At 38.8% G+C, this 20,726-nt stretch overlaps 1 protein-coding gene across 1 annotated transcript in view; it reads right to left on the bottom strand.

Annotated features, from left to right (window-relative positions):
- Positions 1 to 20,726, bottom strand: part of PCDH15 (protocadherin related 15) — a 1,630,853-nt gene that overhangs the window by 53,187 nt on the left and 1,556,940 nt on the right. Inside the window, exons 29-30 of the mRNA XM_087863140.1 lie at positions 12,516 to 12,731; positions 2,600 to 2,688 (exon numbers count right to left, since the gene is read on the bottom strand). Coding sequence (XP_087719266.1) covers positions 2,600 to 2,688; positions 12,516 to 12,731 — 305 coding nt within the window. The remainder of the gene's footprint in view (positions 1 to 2,599; positions 2,689 to 12,515; positions 12,732 to 20,726) is intronic.

Below are 20,726 nucleotides of genomic sequence, written 5' to 3'. Positions count from 1 at the left end.
TGCCAGGGGAAGAGAAGAAGGGGGTGGAGACAGGAGGATTTTAGAGCAGTGGATCCATTCTATATTGACGTCATTATACATTAGTTTTAAACCCACAGGATGTACGCCACCGAGAGTAAACCTACTGTCAACTATGAATTTGGGGTGATCCCGATGTGTCGGTGTAGGTTTGCTGGTTGTAACAATGTACCAGTCTGGTGGGAGATGTTGATAGGGAGGGAAGCTATGTGTGTGGGGGAAGGGGCATATGGGAATTCTTCTGCTTAATTTCGCTGTGAATATAAAATTACTCTAAAAAAATAGTCTATTTTCCAAAGGGATCAGAAATTTTTGTGCTTAAGGATCTCTAAATTAACACAGATTTTTAAAAATCTACAATAAGGAATCAGGCATGTGCTCGCTATGCTTACCACACAAGCAAATTTATATTTGATTCTTTCAAGGCAACATGGGATTACCATTCTAGTTCCAATTTTCTTTTCTTTTTTTTCTTTTTTTCATAAAGATTTTACTTATTTATTTGACAGAGAAGGAGAGAGAATGCGTGCACAAACAGGGGGAGCAGCAGACAGAGGGAGAAGCAGGCTCCCCACTGAGCAGGGAGCCCAATGTGGGACTTGATCCCAGGACCCTGAGATCATGACCTGAGCCAAATGATGCTTTAACCCACTGAGCCACCCAGGTGCCCTTGTTTCAATTTTCAAGATGAGGAGGTGTGTCCCTCAGTGTGAAGTCTCCTGCCTGGAGGTCACATGACTACAATAAGATTCAAACTTGTATGTTTGAACCCATCATCTGAGCTCCATACTAAACTACCCTCTTTGGAAAGAATGGAAGAACTGGGGTCTCTGTCTTTACCGTCCTGATGGGGTCACTAACCTCATTTCTTAGAATATCTGTTATTCCTTGAGAGTCACAATTCCCATTGTCCTGGGTGGCTGATATTGTTTAGTTCTCAACAACAACCCCATGATAGTAGCTTTATTAGTTTCTGTGAACAGATGACTAGAAATGTGATGCAGTCTGGGGAAGATGAAGTAATCTGCCTCAGCTCGTGATTCTAAACCGTTACAGAGCCCAAAGCTCCTTTCACAGGGATACATTTCTTTCAAGACTTGAAAGATGCCTGGTTTTTCTCATTCAGATCTTCATTTCCACTTCAGAGGAAGAAATCATATAACCTGCTATGAAATTATACTTCTTTGTTGTTGTTTTTGTTTTGTTTTGTTTTCATCAATGTTGTCTCACTATGAAAAAGGGGAATCATGATTTTACTTGTATAAAATTTTCATTCAATAAAATGCTTTAGGTGCCCACTATATGCCTGGAATTTTAGCAATGAAAGATAGGTTTCCTATCCTTATGGAGCTTACACTTTGGTGGGAAGTTGACATATAATGAAAATATTAGATAACGATGTGAAGAAAAATAAAGCAGAATGAAGGGCTAGAGGATGAACGATGTTGTACCATCTTCTGGATGGTACAATCAGAGCAAGCCTGCTTCCACAGATAACACTAAAGCAGCTAAGAGACAGGCGCGATTCCAGGTTTTCTCAGGTGTAATCAGCTATTATTCTGACAAAGGCTAAATGTGTATATAGCCCTTTTGCAGAACCAGACACTGCATGATTGATAGTCCAAGCATACACATTGAAAATCACCTTCTCCATAGGACATTGTACATGACACACAAAGGTTAAGTTTGTGAAACTGCAAGAAATAATTGTTACAGAGCACATAGGTTTTCATTAAGGGAGAAACACTCATGATTCCATCACTGCTTTTCCTATTGTATTTGACACCTAATTACAGAAAGTTTAGCTATCTGATATCTGAAGCTTCTTCTGCCAACTTGGATTGAAAGATACTTTGTTAGAGAGAAGCAGTGATAACTGACATCTGTCAGCCTGAACTCAAGGGAAGACACAGAATAACAAGTGTGTGCCCATATAAAAATTATGAAATGACGTCAGGCTAGGTTCAGGTCGCTCAGAGTGAACTAGAAAGGCACTGTAATAATCCTCAGTACCATTCTGAATATTAGAGAACTGTAGCTTCATAAAGTCACAACTTTGTCTGAGTCAACAGTGACAGGTTAGGTCAAAAGGTACAATGTAGCATATATTCTAGAAGAATCCAAAATATATATTGTTTAAAATTAATCTTCATGGTTTTTGAAAGGATAAGCTTTAGCCACCTAGATACATCACTTTGAGAAATAGCATTCCTTGGACTAGCTGGATCGCTGAGATAATGAGCTTTTTGAATCATTTGGGGCCACAAAATCAAGATATATACTCTAATAATGAATGTTAGGATTTATTTCTTATAAGCAGTGTTTTAAGATAATGTTGATGCATCAGTCAAAGCATCCTGAATAAGATCTTCTCACATCTCATTTCCATACCTATTCGCAGGCACTCTCAGAAACTTCACATACGTTAAATGAAGCTATCTACTTCAGGAAAAGGGTCCCCTGAATTGTTAAGATGGCATTTTATATGTTTAATCTGAACCCTGTAATGATTAAAAGGATCTAATCCAATAAAATTATAACCATATGAAAATCAATATATAAGTAAAGAAAAATCCATTACTCTGTAAGATCTTCTATCTTCTTTTCCACCAAAGTCGGGGGTACGTTGGAAACGATGACCTGCATGTCCAGCTGATTGACCACAGAAACCTGCAAGGGGGGAAAGCCAGAGCCCGTTCAGAACTCACCAGCATTTCTATAACCTAAACATAACGCTTCCATTTCTTCCCTCCTATGCATGGACCCAGTGGTTTCCCACTTGTCCTGGAGGAATGAATGGTAACTTTAGGTACACAAGCTCCTCTAGATGTTGGGGCAGGTGGAGACTGACGCACGATCAGGATTTACTTAGAAGTAAGTCTAACTTACTTAGACTTCCAGCGTGGCTGATTTGTGCTTGTTTGGTTGGTTGGATATTTTCTAACACATGAAAAAGGGTGTGTTTATTTTTCTAAGTAGGTTATTAAAGGACACTCAGGATAATGGAGAACACAGGTTTTACAAATCTCAAGAGATCAATTATCCAGTGTGACTAAGAAGCTGAGATATGACTGGTTCCAATAATTCACTCTATACGATCATCCTACGTAGTCTTCGTGTCTGCTTTAGCCAATTCTATGTGTGTGTGAATAAAGAGATACATTCACATTTACATATGGGACTAAAATGAGCTCATTTTAGCAGCTGTTTACAAATCAATTCTTTTTTTTTTTTTTTAAAGATTGTATTTATTTATGTGACAGAGAGACAGCCAGCGAGAGAGGGAACACAGCAGGGGGAGTGGGAGAGGAAGAAGCAGGCTCACAGCGGAGGAGCCTGATTTGGGACTCGATCCCACTACGCCAGGATCACGCCCTGAGCCGAAGGCAGACGCTTTAACGACTCCGCCACCCAGGCGCCCTACAAATCAATTCTATCCTGCTAACATTTATGGAATTCCTTCTGTGATCTTATTTAGAAAAAATGAAAAAAATAGTATTTATTCAGCGTTTATGACCTATCATTTACCTTTTTTCCTCAATACTCGATAGGTTTTCACTCATTTAATTCTAAATACGACCACATCAGCTAGTAATTACTATTATTCTACTTTTTATTTTTCTTAATTATTTTTTAAAAGATTTACTTATTTTAGAGAGAAAGAGAGCAGGGAGAGGCGCAACGGGAGAGGGAAAGAATCTTAAGCAGACTTCACACTCAACATGGAGTGAGACGCAGGGCTCCATCCCACGATCCTGAGATCATGATCTGAGTGGAAATCAAGAGTTGAATGCTCCACTGACTGAGCCACCCAGGTGCCCCCATTCCACTTTTTAAATAAGAAAACTAATAAAGAGACTTTTAATATCTCAGCCCTGATTAAGTGCAGGCTAACTCTAGAACACATGCTCTTTACTAATAACCAATATGGATACAGAAAATATAAAGTTAAATCGCATATTGTCCTGCACATATATTACAACCCACTAAAAATGTATAAATGCATAGTCACCGGAACTATGAATTGAATGCTCTGGATTAGTACAGTATTTTGCACCACACATCTGAATATAATTTACAGTATGGAACAACTTCATGTTGGCATGTATTTTTAATATAGGCTCCAGGTTCTCTACATATGGTTGTGCATCAAAGCCCTATCAGAAGTCACTAACTCAAAGGTCTTCAGGAACCAGTCATGTAACATAAATGAGGGAAGTAGCCAAAAGTGTGAAATGATAGAAATGGGAATGTGATGAATCAGAGAGCCCATGACTCATCTCTAATGAATATTGCCATGTGGGAGAAAAGGTCCGGATTTGCTGGATCTTTCTATTTTCCAAGAGAAGAAATCCAAAATATTATATGAAATATTTCAAATAAATAGAAATCTTTCAAACCATGTGTGAGTCTCATAATTCATGTGTACAGACTATATTAAGTCAGGGGTCTGATTATCACCTAGGAGCAAACAGTTCATACAAGCAGTTCCAATCCTGTACCTCTAACTCATTATTGGCATCTGGGACCATATGTCCAAAATTCCCAAAAACATGTGCATGGATCCTGATTGTGGCTTTACAAAAAAAAAAGAAAAGAAAAGAAAAAAGAAAAAAAATCTGACTTCATTAGAAAAAGGGTTTAACATACTTTTGGTGTAACTTTGTCTTTTATTATGGGTTCCCTTTCTCTCCTGGTCTCAATCTGAATTAAGAAACCCTAAAGAAGGTCAAAGACACAAGGTGGAAAGAGCTTGAGTCCCTAAATCTCCATTTTCTGGAATGCTGTCAAGAATACCACCCAATCATATATACTCTTATTGTGTCCCCTGAGAGAAAAATAAAATTTTTTATGTTAAGCCTCTGACATTTTTTGGAGTTTTTGGTTACAAAATCAGCCTACCATGGCAAACACCCAAGGATCTATTATGTATGAGTGTTAGGTTCTTACTAATTATAGGGCAAGGAAAAACTAGAAGATTAGTTATATGTGGGTGCAGGGAAGTGGTAGGATTTCCTTTTGTGTAATTATGTTTTGAAGTTTCAGAAGCTCGTTTACAAGAAATCTTTTGGAAAGAAATCAATTCATGCGCTAGGGACTCTACCTGGGAGCAAAATTTGGCCTTGATGATAGTAATAACTCTATCATTTGTCTTTTAAGGAGAGTTGGTACTTTCTTTTTATTCAGAAGGATAAAGTACTTACTCAAGGGAATTTTTAATTTGCTAATGAGTTTTGGGGTTAAATTCTATCTGAACTAACAAAATGAATTAAGATTTAAGATCCTCCCGGGGCACCTGGGTGGCTCAGTCGGTTAACTGTCTTTCAGCTCAGGTCAAGATCCCAGGGCCCAGTGTCAGGCTCCCTGCTCAGCAGGGAGTCTGCCTCTCCCTCCTGCTTGTGCTTTCCTCTCTGTCCGATAAATAAATAAAATCTTAAAAAAAAAAAAAAAAGATTTAACTTCCTCCAGAATATATACATTATTAAGCTCACAATTTATCAATAAGATTTTTTGATCTTAACTTTTGAAGACATACTTTTGTATTCTTAAGATAAAAAATAATGTAGTTATAATTCTGATAAAAATAACAAAATTCAGATTGCATGTAACTCCAAAAGTATTTGTCTCAGACTAACCTATAAATACTTTAAAAGTTTTATATCTCCTTAAAAGTATAATATATGATTTACGGAGAACACATACATTTTTCACTACGCCAACCAAGAGAATAAGCTGACAGAGTTTAAATTTTGATCTTTCAAAGAAATGCTACAATCCTGAATCTTGGCTTCATTTATCATCTATAACAAAGGTATTTAAATGTTTAAGATTCCTAGATTTTATTTATGTTACTTTCCTAGTAGAGTATGCAAATATTTCTGGAAATACCCCTGTCAGTTTATTATACCAACCACAACAATTCTGCTTATAAAATTCTACTTATAAAGACTTTTTAAAAACATATTCTATCATTGTTGGGATCAATCTCTGTAATGCATTAAAATTATGAGCAACAGTCTAAAGAAGGAAAAGTAACATTTGTGAAGCACAACGTTCTAAAACCAGAACTTGCCAGTTTACAAATTCTATTATTTCTAAGTCCTTTTAATCCTTCTTCATAAATTTCTTAGCTTTCCTTTTTTTCCCCTTCCATTTGTTCCAGTTTAGACAGTGCTGTCCAATTAAAAAAAAAATTAATGTAAGCCACACATACATGCCCGATATGTCATTTTAAATATGCTGGTACCCACAATAGAAAGATAAAAAAATAGTGAGTCATTTAATAATACATTTAACCCAATATATTAATATATTATTATTCTCACACATAATGAGTACAAAACATCTTATTAAGGAGACATTTTACATTTTTTATACCAAGTCTTTGAAACTCAGTGTGTGTTTTATGCTTATAATACATCTCAATGTGACATAATGACAAAGGCAAGTGCTCAGTAGCCACACAGGACAAATAACTCACACTCTGGGCAGCAAAGCTCTAGAGACCCTCACCATCTCTTGCTTAGACTGGTCACTGTCTCTCCTGACTGGCCTCTGGTGCAATGTCATTTCTCTTGAAAAGGAAGAGGCAGCTTAATAATCTTTTTTAGAGAGTGTTGTATAGTCTTTGATACTACACCCAAACCCGTGGTAGTCAAATAGTAGTTTCGGTGTGAAATTGAAAATTGGGTTTAGCTATGTTAAAACCCACTTCTCTATTTTGCACTTTGAGTGGATCTTTACCCACAGTGATGTTTTAACATCATGAATTGGTCCTTTGGAAAATACTGGTTCATTGAATAATGCAGATTTTTCAAATACTGACACATTACATTACACGATATCAAGAAAAAAATCACATTCTTTAATATGCCCATTGATCTCATCATCTTTAAGTAATGGGAAGCTGTAAAACTCACAGTGGTGAGTGAATACAAGTTTCCAATATTCTAATTTGTGGTTTTGGATGTTATCATTAGCAGCAAACACTGTCTGTTGTGTTCCTTAAATTGGCTATCTCACTTTGTTCATATTCAAGTTTGAATAATCATATTTTATCTCATTATTTTTTTTTCAAATAAAAAGCTATTCCTCGAAAAAAAACCCAGCAAATTCAGCTTGCATAGAGCTTTTCCTTGAGACTACAATTTACTTCCTTTTACAGCAGAAATGCTTTCTGCATACTTCCCATTTCATTACAGAAAATATTGAAAAGGTGTTTAGTCACGAGTGGAGATTTGTTAAAATTAGTAAGTTTTACTGCTTATGAATAAGGGCACTTTTCAGGCTTTTTTTTTTTTCCTTTGTGTATGACTCTGAAGGATACAATGAAAATAGTGGTGCAAATACAATATAGTAAAACATCAAACAATGTCCTAGCATTCTCACTAAAAAAAGGTTCTGACCATACTGAACCCTGAAATGATTTGGGGGATCCTCGTGTTCCATGGACCACACTTCGAGAGCTGCTAACCTACATTGTATGAGAGAAGCCATTCATCCATTGAATAGGCAATGAGTGCTCACTGTATGTCAGGAATTATTCTAGGCACTTGAGATACATCAGGGAATAAAATAATTAAAAACAAACCAAAGAAACTCTCCTCATGGAGTTTTCATGGGGAAATATGAACATGAATATTGTAAGTCCACTGTAAAGAGCAAACAGTAAAGAGCTGTGGAGTGACACAGTAGGGCTGCAACACTAAACTGGGTGGTCAGGGTAGGCTTCACTGTGAAATACATCCTTGCAAATATCTGCAAGAGATGAGGGAGCTGGTCATGAACACATTTGTGGAAAGAACAGCAGCACTGCATAATCTCTAAAGTGAGGACGTGTCTGGCTGTTTGGAAAACAGCAAATTGGCCAGTATTACTGGATCTGAATGAGTTACATGGAGAATAGTAGAGATGAAGTCACTGAAGGCCTTCTAACTACAGAAGGTCACCTTCTAGAATGACCTAACTTCTCTGAAAGAACCTGGGGGGAGATGAGAAGATTTTGAGCAGAGAAATAATAGGACCTGGCTTACCTTTTAAAGGAACACTTTGCTGCTAACAACAGACTTGAGTGGGGTAAGAGCGGAAATATGGGGGCACGTTAATGATCAGGTGAAGTATGATGGTGGTTTCAACCATGCTGTCACAGGAGAAGTGTTGAAAAATGTACAGATGATGTATAGACAGCATATATGAATACAACAGTATTTACTGAGGGATTCAGGGAGTGATTTAGGAGAGAACGCAATCAAGAACTTTTTAGCCTAGGTAACTCAAAGATGGTCTAGTCACCAGTAAAACTGAGGAGTTTAGGAGGACTACAGAGGGAAGGCGTGTGATGAGGAACAGGAGCTCAGTTCAGGAAACATTAAACAGGCATCCTTTAAGACATTCCATCCAGCCTTACTGTTGCATGTGCACACAAATGTATGAACTTGCTGTTGAGAAATGAGCTTTGGGGCCAAGACATAAATGTGCTATTTTTTTTTTTAGCACGTAGATGACATTTTATAGTTTTACTGGTTACTGAATGAGTTGACTGAGTCAGTGGTAGAGGTAGAAAAGAATTAATGTCTGCCCTGGAAGAAACATCAATATGAAGAGGTTAGGAGAAGATGATGAACCAGCCAAGGATACTGAGAAGGGACGGACAATGAGGTAAGAGATGAACGAGTAGAATAACCAGTGCGTTAGTCACAGGGACGTCGTGGATGGCGGTGACATAAGAGTTCTGGTAAGTGCTGGGAGTGGATTTATAATTAGAGACAGTTTAAGAGAGATTGCATGGTGAGAAATTAGAGTTCACCCTGGCATCAATTTGTGTCTGGAAAGAGGAACATAGAAATGGAGTGGGAGTTGGGAGAAGATGTAGGTCAAGACGATTATTATTATTATTATTATTATTATTATTATTATTATTTTGAAGCTAGGACAAAAGCATGGTTATGAGAACAATCAAATGAAGGGGAGACATACTGTTAACTTATAAGAGAAACGGGAGAGCTGCAGAAACAATGTCGCAGAGCTGCAGGGCGGGAAGTGGATCTGTTGTACAGGTGGAAGGGAGGGTAGGAGCATGGAGAACTCATCTAAATGAGCAGGAAAGGGGTGCCTGGGTGGCTCAGTTGGTGAAGCATCTGCCTTCGGCTCAGGTCATGATCTCAGGGTCCTGGGATAGATCCCTGCATCAGTCTCCCTGGGAGACTGCTTCCTCTCTGCCCCTCCCCCTACTCATGCTTTTCTATCAAATAAATAAATAAAATATTTTAAAATTTTTTTAAATGAGGAAGAAAGAAGGCAAAGAAAATATTGGTATAAATTCTGGTAAGTAGACTGGTGGGATTGCAGAAGTAGCCTTCTAAAAGCTTTGATTTTATCTTTCAGTGAAACAGAATGGCAATTAATTAGGCAACAGCAGGATGAGGAAGATACTGGAGGACTACACGGAAGGGGCCCTTCTAGGAGAGAAGTATGGATGGACTGGGAAGCATAGTGTGGTTATGGGACCACACAAGCACTCACTTGGGGGCTTTCGTTATTAATTGAAAATAAGACTATACTTGGGGTGCCTGGGTGGCTCAGTCAGTTAAGCATCTTACTCTTGGTTTCGGTTCAGGTCATTATTTCAGGGTCATGAGCCTAGTGTCGGGCTCTGTGCTTAGTGGCGGAGTCTGCTTGGGATTCTCTCTCTCCTCCCTCTGCCCCCACCCCTACATGCTTTCTCTCTCTCTTTCTCTCTCTAATAAATAAATCATTAAAAAAATAAAGTAAGACTATACAGTTGTGTATATTTTTGAGGATATATTCAGCCTGACTATAGGTCTGGAGAGAGGAGAATGTTGGAATTATTTAGTTATGGTTTTGCCCAATGAATATGACGTTGGGAGAAAGGGCAAGGAAGTTCAAGTCTTATGTGGCTGAGTGGTTATGGCACTCACTATTGTACTATAAGTTAGTATGCAGAAGAGGGAAACCATGGCAGTATGGGGGTGGGGTTGGCAGTTAAAATATATTATGCTAAATGGACTAAAGGTCCTGGTGGAGACCCAGAGCGCTGGTGTTAGCTGGATGCATTCAGTGTTAACGTTCAAAGACTGGGAGGTCTGAAATGGAGATTATAGAGGGGACGCATTAACTGGTAATGGCAAAAATCATGGGTTTTTAGTGGTTGCAACAGGGAGGAGGGTGAAGTCATTACAGGAAAGGCATTGAAGGAACTGTACATTCAGCATCCTGGAGGAATCATCTGTGTGTGATAAAATTGTCCCAAATCTGGAATTGCTGGAAATGGTTAACAGTAACCAGAAACTAAACTCTCTGAGCATGTTGGAGACAGACACGAGGTTTGGGAGACTGCAGCAATAATGTGAGGGGGCCAGTGAGTCACAGGGGCAGGTGGGGAGAATCAAGGCTTAGTTCAGAGGAAGAGGGAAGGAGCCATGTCCTGCATGAGGGTCCTCCTCTGCCAGCATGTGGTCTGGGCAAACAAACAGGAGAGGAGGCAAAGGAAAGTCACTGCTCCTGGAAGACATCCGTGCAAATGGTATCCTTAGGGGAGAACCAGATTCCCAATAAGCAAGGTTTCATCCAACTTAAAAATCTTATCTTCACTCACTCCTACTAAAAATTTTCCAATGCTTTCCCACTACTTTTAGAAAGGAGTTCCAGTACTTTCAATACAGCCTACGGCTATCATGGGAGCCACCCACCGCATGTCCAGCTGTCCAGCGGTGGCTCTCATTCACTCTGCCTCGCTCCTATTCCAGGCAGAGAAAACACCTGTTGGGTCTTCAGGCTGCCATCCTTTCTCTTCCTTCCTGTTCTGGTACACGCTGTTCCCTCTACATCAAAATTATTTCTCTCCACATCTCCCTTCTCTTGACTGAAAGGATTTCTGATCTTACCATAAAAATTGTTTTGCTAGGAAGTTTTCCATACATATATATATGTAATATATATATAATTTATAAATATATCACATTATGATTACTTTGAAAAACTCTTTCTTTCTAAATGTATTTTGGGTAATTTTAAAGGTATACTTTTAAATTTCCACACAATAGTTCACAGAGTCAAATAAAAAACCCATAAACTTCACATTGTTCATGTCCATATTACGTAGATAACCTATATAGTTATGTTTTATTTATGCAACTATAGTTTTTTTTAAGACTTTATTTATTTATTTGACAGCAAGAGAGCATAAGCTGGGGGGAGAGGCAGAGGGAGAGGGAGAAGAAGGCTTCCTGCGGAGCAGGGAGCCTGACATGGGGCTTGATCCCAGGACTCTGGGATCATGACCTGAGCCAAAGGCAGATGCTTCACCAACTGAGCCACCCAGGCGCCCCTGTTATTGTAGTATTTTAATTATCCTTAGTGTCGTGACCTTACTGTCTAGCCTGAGAGCACCACATTGTGCGGCCCTGAAATAAGGGGAAGGGAGATAGCAATGTTATGCACATTAGGTTTACAGGTCTTCACTCAATTAAAAATCAATGTCAAGTTTAAAGTCTTCTATGTCAAAAGCTTCTTGGCTTAGATTGGCCTTTGCTTATTCTAGTGCAGCTTTCTTGCTCTAAAGGAGGACATCCTGGCCTTCATACCCACCACGGTCATGGCAGCTGGTCTTCATGGTGATCTATTTAGAAGAAAAATGTGACCTATGATGTCTATGTATATGAGAAGGTTAAACTTGTCCAGAGAACTAACGGAGGGGAACTGTGAAAATGAAGATCTAATAAGATGTAAATAGCAGAAAATAAAAAAACTATACTTGATTCTGTCTTCCTGTGACAAGTATTTCCAGTAGTAATTATAACTTATAATGTTTACTAAATTCATCAAAGTCCAAACAATCCATGCTTCCAAGCTGGCAGAAATTTCATAGGACAGAAGAATTGGTTTGAATAGCTTGAATAAACAGCAATGTCAAACTGCCCTTGGGAATACTCTACCACAGAGATTGTGTGCAGCCTAAGACAAAGACGAGAAAAGTGGTATTTGCCATCATTGGGGATTTTGGTAAAAGAAGGAAATTACATCTACTGGAACACGAATTTGCTCCAAAACATTTCCTTTTGTTTTCTTAACTACGAAAGGTCTAAAAGGAATCTAAACAGTAATAAAAATTTCATACATTTAATTTCTACAGTACAAGACGGTGAAGCATTTTAAAATTTTGAGTAGCTCTCGCCAATTCTATATTAAAAATGCAATCTACAGACCAAATGCAAATCCAACACTTGTGGAATTGCTGTCACAGTCATATATGAAAACATATTACGATGTATTTCCCAAATGTCAAAAAAATACACAGCTTTAAAGCAATACCTTTTATAACCCAAACTGTGGCTACTAACAACCTGGATGAAAATTAATCACATTTATGTTTTAGAAAACCTATTTCGAATAAATGCAAAAGTTCCGTGAGTTGGAAACATCGACCACAGACTAGCAGGTGCACGTGCCTCCCGTAATCAGGAGGTCTATCTACTTACCAGGACATCTGCTTTACCGCTCAGCCCCTGCCCATAGTTGTCAGTCGCGATGACTTGGAACTTGAAGTAGGACCTCCTCATGTTGTGAAAGAGCATAGCAGTTTTGATGAGCCCCGTATATGTTTCCACCACAAATCCTTCTTTTCCCTCTTTAATGGGTGGAATAATGAGTCGGTATGCCATGGCGCTGTAATTGCCAGTATCTTTGTCGGTAGCCTAGGAGGGAAAAGACACAGGGTATAATAAATAAGCAGGAAAAAAACAACCTGTATTCAAGGGCTTATTTCTGTTTCTAAAACTGATGTTCTTTTGTGATAATAACACAATATAACCCTCCTAAAAGTCTATTGTTCTGGGTATCCTTATGTAGGTTAACAGGCTTTGTGTCCACAGGGTGAATGGTTGTTATTAGAATGATGACTACCCAACTGTGAACAGGAAGGACACAGACTCTGTTGTAACAGAGTCCAGCCTGGTGAATTAAGTGTTTTGATTGGCATGTCTGAAGGGTTCGACTCTGGGCTGTGATCCAAATTGGTTAAAGGATGGCACGATTGTTTACCTAGCCATTGTCTTGTGTAATAGGCATAGCATGTGACAGTCGTTGTGATCTAGCCTATTTCCTGAAGGGGAAAAATAAAATAACGCACTAAAAGATCTCAAATGACAGTAAGAGAAAAGTTCAGAGTTTATTAACCAATAAATCCATATTAGTTAATGCCATGTCATAATTAGAGAAGGTTAGAATCTAATCCAGGTTCCTTTTTAATCATTCCATATCCTAATTAACCAGATTTGTTCCTAGTTGTAGGTACTTACGATCTACATGTTAAGGTTTCTTAACATTTAGAATTTAAAAGAGGAAATAGTTGTTCAGAAATTATTACGATTTTTTTAAATTGAAGTGGTGAATATCATCTACTCGTCTAGTTCTATGGCTTCTACTTTGGAGATTTTTCAGAATGTCGATTTGAGAATTATTTCATAATGGAAAATTTGGAAGAGGAATGATGGCTATGAGAGTCTCAGTGAATTTATACAAGGCCACATACACCTTATTATTATTATTATTTTAATGTTCGGTTACTCTTATTTTTACTAAAGATATTATTAAATATGTATCAAGAATTTTTGACTTGCCATTATAATGCTAAGGATTCTATAAAACATCATCTTCTTTAATAAAAACTCTGAGGAATGCATTATTCCAATTACATAAGTTAGTGCTGTCCAAGAGAACTTTCTATGATGAAGGAAAAGCTCTGTGTTCTGTCCCACACAGCAGCCACTAGCCACATAGGGCTACTCAACACTTGAAATGAGGCTAATGGGACTCAGAAATTGAAATTTGAATTCTCACTAAATTTCAACAGCCAAGGGCTCCATACTGAGTGGTAAAGTTGGGATATAAATAATGATAATAACAGCGAATGTATATTAAGAGTTACCATTAGCTTCATTCTCCAGCTTCAAATTCTATATATGTGCTTAACCACGGAAAACAATTCAGGATAACTCTAACCAGCTAGTAAACAAACAGATATTTCACTTTGGGATAAAATATTTTTTTGAATTTTCTAAGAAGTCAAAATTCTCAGCTTAAGACCAGCTCATCTCCGCAGACGGTCTGTATGTTTCACAGAATGGCAGATCTTAGTTTTTGGCATTAGAGGGACAGTAATTAGATTTCAACATTAGATCACATTATCAACAAAAGGAGAAGAACAAAGAAAAAATAGTTATCAAAGTGTTTCTTTTTAAGCTTTGAACTCAGGGTTCATTTAATAAAGGATAGATAAGAAATGAAAAGCACATTTCCAACTAAAATTAAAATCAGAGTTTGAATCAAGTAATCAAAGACATTTCTTTAACATACTAGGAGCAAACTTGGGACTAATGCCAAATATGTCAAAGATCTGGTTGAATATTATCCTTTAACTTAAAATTAGCATGGGTGTTTCCACTGAAATAAATTTTTTACCGTTAATGCAAATGACAGTGAGGTATAAAAAATGTGCACAACAATGGACAAATCATAAGTAAACAGCTCAGTAAAATTGTGCAAACTATACACACCCATGTGATTAGCACCTCCATCAAGAAAGCTTTACCACCATCCCAGAATGTTCTGTCTTTCCAGCCATACCCACTCCCCAGGAAACCACTGTGCTTATTTCTAAATAAATAAACTGATTAGTTATGACTATTTTTATTTTTTCAATTTTTAAAAATTTATTTAAAATATTTTATTTATTTATTTGTCAGAGAGAGAGAGAGATTGAGAGAGAGCACAAGCAGGGGGAGGGGCAGAGGGAGAAGCAGACTCCCTGCTGAGCAAGGAGCCTAATGCTGGACTTGATCATGACCTGACCCAAAGGCAGCTACTTAACCCACTGAGCCACCCAGGTGCCCCTAGTTATGCTTATTTTTAAACTTTATGTTGATGGGATCACACTATATGTTCTCCTTTCTCTCTGAATTCCTCTACTCATTTTTGTGTTGTGAGATTTTAAATCTTTATATTTTTAGAATTTTATAGATATCTTAAATCATTTTATTTCATCTTTACCATAATACCATGAAATATACATTATTATTCCCTATTTTATCTGAAGAACCTGAGACTCCGGTAGTTCTAGATCTTATCCACTTAGCTATTCTATGCTTCAGGATTTGAATTGTGGTCATTCCGACTCTAGAATCTAAGTCCAATTTGCTGCATCCCCACTCTCAAGTACTTACGACTAACATTCATGGGCCTGTGCTTTTCAAAAAAAGAATTAAATTTTTATAATAGAAGTATAGTTGATGATGAGGTTGGGAATATAGGTGAGGCTCAGTGGGGTGGAGTCCGGAGCTGACGACCAAGACTTGAGACGCCTTTGGTGCAAAACTGGTGGTTTATTAAAGCACGGGGACAGGACCTGTGGGCAGAAAGAGCTGCTGCCCCGGGTTGTGAGAGGTGGCTGATTATATACCATGGGGTTGGGGGAGGTGAGGAAAAGGGGAGGTTGAGAAAGCACTTTCGTATGTTGAAGAAGACTCTGGACACTGGAGGCCTTGCTATTGTCAAGCCAAGGCTGTCCCTCCCTCTACTGAGGAACTAAGATTAGGACAGTTGGGAGTCTCCCGAGGAATGATCACAAGTTCTTGTCCATGGGCTTCAGGTTTAAAAGTAATTCCATTTTATTTACATTTCCTTCTGTCTCAGCCTCCTTCAATTTTATGGAGGGGGTGGTAATGTTAGGGCTCCAGGAAACTGAATTATGGGTCTCTGGAAGTTAGGCTATTGATAAGAAAGCTGCTTCCTTGTAAATCACTAGGACATGTGTAAACTGAGGGAGACTCAGGTCTTGCAGGACTCTGATCTCTGTTAGTTAACCATTTCTTTTTCTTTTCCCTAGCTTTTGGGCAGCCAGAGGTGCCTGAGGAATGTCACGTACATCCCATGGGGGCGGGGGTGCAGGGCGTCAGTTTCTGCTTTGTCCTCAGCTTGCCTTCTGTTCCCTCATCAGTTGACACACAATGTGACATTAGTTTCAGGGATACGACACAGTGATTCAACATCTCTATGTGCTCCCCACACGTGTACCGACCATCTGTCACCATACAGTTCTATTGCAGTATCATTGATATCCCTTAACCCGGTGACTTATTCATTCCATAACTAGAAGCCTGTGTCTCCCATCTCCTCTCCCCTCCCCTCTGGCAATCCTCCCTTTGTTCTCTGTATTTATAGGTCTCACTCTGCTCTTTTGTTTTTTTAGATTCTACATATGAATGAAATCATATAGTATTTGTCTTTCTCAAATAAACCTTTGTATTTTAAAATAAACCCCGCACCACAATACAATCACATTTAGAAAAGAAAAGGTGGTTACACTAAAATCACATGATTGCTTAGTACATTAAGTTTCTCTGTGCAGTTCTTACGGACGAACTACCAATTTCAATAAACAAGGAATTTCACTTTCTAGTAGTCCTAATTTATTAAGTTAAGACAATCACAAGGTAGCCATATTTTAAGTTAACAGGTTAAGGTGCATTTAAAAATACACTGAGCCAGGAGGGAAGCGAGGCTCGGGAAACAAGTTGACTGAAGTAAGGCCATTTTGGTTTTAGGATAACCTTTAACCTTAAAGTCAGGTCATTTAAAAAAAAAAAAAAGCAGGTCATAAAAAGAATCACGATCCGACTCATGGAAGACTACCAGGCCCCATTCCCTTTGGCAGTAAAAGCCACAAAGGCTGGACATTCTTAAAATTGTTCTCTGTGGGTAACTCCACAACCCCAGTTGAGAGAGCAGAAGGCTGGCTGAGGACAAAAGCACCCACTCCTGGGCGGGACATGTGTGACATTCTTCCAGGAAGCTCCCAACTATCTTTATGTTAATACCTCGCTAGAGGGAAAAACAACCTTAACTTGACAATGCAATGCCTCAGGTATCTAGGTCCTCTTTAACATATGAAAGTTCTTTTGAAAACCTCCCTTCTCCTTACTTCCACTAACCACAGACTGTATAATCAGCACCCCTCCAAACCCTGGTGCAGCCCCTCTTTCTGCCCATGTGTCCTGTCACTGTGCTTTAATAAAACCACCATTTTGCACCAAAGTCGTCTCAAGAATTCCTTCTTGGGGGGCGCCTGGGTAGCAGTCGTTAAGCGTCTGCCTTCGGCTCAGGGCGTGATCCCGGCGTTCTGGGATCGAGTCCCACATCAGGCTCCTCCGCTATGAGACTGCTTCTTCCTCTCCCACTCCCCCTGCTTGTGTTCCCTCTCTCACTGGCTGTCTCTCTGTCACATAAATAAATAAAATCTTTAAAAAAAAAAAAAAGAATTCCTTCTTGGCCATTGGCTCTGAACCTCACCTACATTCCAAAACCACATCACCAAGACAATGGGAAAATAAATGGCCCAATGTAAGGAATAAGCTCAAAGTTAAAGAGTAAGCCCCTCCCCATATGGTTAACTAATTTTAAAAAATTTATAAAACCCTTCATTAGAGGCAAAGGGGGGTCCTCTTCCCCATCTGGGAGAAGATGATGTGGGAAACAAAGGCAGAAGAAAAATGATTAAATTTCCTGACTACCTAGAGCCCACTGACAAGTCCTTGAAACAGGCAGAGTGACATTCCTCTAGGGACTCAGCTGCCTCGATGTTAGTACTTTGCTAAGGGCAAAAGGCAATCTTAGCCCGACCCCCGATCCTGTAAGTCTACTTTAACATATCAAAATACCTTTGGAAACTTCCCAAGCATATGGCCCACCGATACACATCTGTAGGGTTTTATGACTGAGGATCTGTTAGATGGTAATAAATGACCTTTTCCCCAACAGCTAGCTCCCTCAAGGTCTTGGAAACCTTGCTTCCAAATTCCTTAGAGAGTTAAACTATCCCTAATCCCTTCCTAGCTTGAAACTATATAATGGGCCACTCCTCCTGACCTCATTGCAGCTATTTCTGCCCACGGGTCCTGTCCCCGTGCTTTGATAAAACTACCTTTTTGCACCGAAGACTTCTCAAGAATTCTTTCTCGGCCGTCGGCTTCGAACCCTAATGTTCTTTCCCACATCGGAGAGACCACTACTCTGTGCGGTCGCTCCTTTCTTATTTCTATACTTAATAAATCTTTGTCCCTTTCTCTAAACGTCTTGCTCTTGAATTCTGTCACACACAAAGCCCGATCTTGGGACCTTGGCCCTTTGGGCATCAATACCTATCCTGAATAAATAATGAGCAAGTTGTCAAAAAGAGAGGATTTTAAAAAATTATGTTTACAGGATATTTTTCCAAAAATATAAAACTACTCTCATATGTACATTGTCAATAATGATTCCACTTTGAATTTCTCTTTCTTCAAATGGGCTTAATCCTCTTAGAATCTCAAAGATCTCATTTCAGAGAACAGGCATTGATGAGGGTTGCCAGGATCATCAACCTTCTTTCAAACCCCCCCCATGTACCTAGCCGAATATAGCAAGTTCAACAGTGAATGATTAACGTGCCAATAGGCACCACACTTAGAAGCAACTTAAAGGATTTTCAAGTTCAATTTTGAATCTACTCAATTTTCAGCAAACACATGATTTAAGACCGAAACCTGTATAAAAGATGTGACTGATCAATATTGGGTATGTACATCAGAATCCCGCACTATTAACCACCAAATGCTCCTTTATGAAATCCATTAGAAGACATGATATATTTAAAAACACACCAAAAATACTAATAACAAAATTAAGAACACAATTTTAAATATGGTTATAGATGTGAAAAGTGAGAGTTTCAGCACAGAGTGTACTGTAACTGCTTCCTACTTTGAATAATTTTACATTCACTCTGTGTGTGTGTGTGTGTGTGTGTTGTGTTTTAGAGAGGGATGTACTCAAAAGTTAGGTGTCATTTAAAAAAAATATAATCAGAGTTTCAGCTTTCCTTATTTATAAAATGAAAAAAATACTAATCAACAAGCATTATTTTCAAGATAAATACATATACACATATGTGAAATATAGCCAAGTATGCTATAACTATTGTAATTTAATTTTTACTGTAATATTCAAAAATTAATTTTTAAATCTAATGTTATTTGCCAATGAACATGCAAATTTAAGCACACAATTAAACTTATTACTCCAGACACATTATCATAAGATTGTAACTTCCTTTTTTTTTTTTTTTTAAGATTTTATCTATTTACATGAGAGAGAGAGACAGACAGCACAAGCAGGACCCCCACCCCCTCCACCATGAGCAGGGAACCTGACCCGGGACTCGATCCCCAGACCCTGAGATCATGACCGGAGCCGAAGGCAGATGCTTCACCAACTGAGCCATCCATGGAATCCCAAATTGTAACTTCCTTAAAATAAACCAATAATCAATTTTTTCAAGATGCATGTACTTTGTTCTCCTCTTTCTGTTTTCTTTTCCACTTTTCTTTATTGCTTCCAGACCATCTCTGAGTCAAGGTTGCAAAACTTCCCCAACTGAAATCCATGCATTTATATGTAGTGCACGCTCTACCCTTCCTTGTTGCAGAATGTAATGAGGCCATGGGTTCTGACTCTCTAGTGTACCCTTTCCTACTTCGACTTTCTCCTCTTCTGTGTATTTCAGTGTTCATGGAGAGGACACAATCAATGACTCATCTTCAAATTCTTAGGCATGAATAACTGTCATTGATCTTTGAACTGCCTCACTGCATCTATTCTATCCCGTAACCACATGCTAATCTTCTGACTTATGGAGATAATCCCTCTAAGGAAACACTCCATCTCTGGAAGTGTAAACTTTGATGTATACATTTCTGACTGCAACCTCCCATCACTTTCTTATTCAATGAAGACTTCTTTGAGACCAGGGAATTCTCAGGTACACAAACACCATCTCTGTTCTCACTTCTTCGGGACTTATGTCCCTTCCATCCCCATCATGGATGTCACGGTGGTCACGTTGTGCTCATTGTTTTGTCCTTCCACAACTCCTGGAACTTTTCCCTCTACAGCCATATAACTCAACTGGGGACTGAGGAATGATGAAGGTGAGAGTCAGGCAGACCGATGCCTCACATAGTATCTCAGGACATCTTTCCCACTGAGTACATTTTATAGGTCAAAGAACAGAGGCGCAAAGAGATTAGTCACTTTCTCATCATCACAAAGATGGCTCATAGCACAGGTGGGGAGATCTCACTCTAAAACCTATACTGGAACCACTACACTCAATACGTCACACTAAGCACCAGGACCGGGACTAGTGAACACAACAGTAAGAGCTGGAAAAAGATCACAAGTACTCCTCCTAGACATGTCATGGAGATGGAGAGAAAAAAATAGATATGCAGGCCAAAAACTAAGTAAAGGCAGGGATACAAAAACCTTTGTGCTAATGGTAGTTCCACTTAGAGGGCATTTTGCTGATCTAGGTGAACTTAAAATTAATTCTTGAGGTCATGAGCGGCTCAGAGAATAGGAAGCAAGACCTGAGCCCCAGTTGTGGAAGTGAGTCTAATAAGATCACCCTTCCCAGAATGCTCAGTTCTCACTTTAAGGGCAACTGAGGAATTCACCTCTCCTTTCCAGCCGCCACTGCCACCACCACCCCAAAACTGCAAAGAAAACCGCCTGGCTTAAACTTTGCTGTTGAGTGCAGGGGAAAATTTTTCCTTGGGAATCAATCCAACCAACACAGCTCCTCATTAGGGTCAGCA

This window comes from Ursus americanus, chromosome 6 (genome assembly GCF_024610735.1).
Source record: "Ursus americanus isolate L20-20 chromosome 6, mUrsAme1.1.p, whole genome shotgun sequence".
NCBI classification, from domain to species: domain Eukaryota; kingdom Metazoa; phylum Chordata; class Mammalia; order Carnivora; family Ursidae; genus Ursus; species Ursus americanus.
Note: the sequence above shows the minus strand (reverse complement) of the source record. Positions and strands in the feature narration are given on the sequence as shown.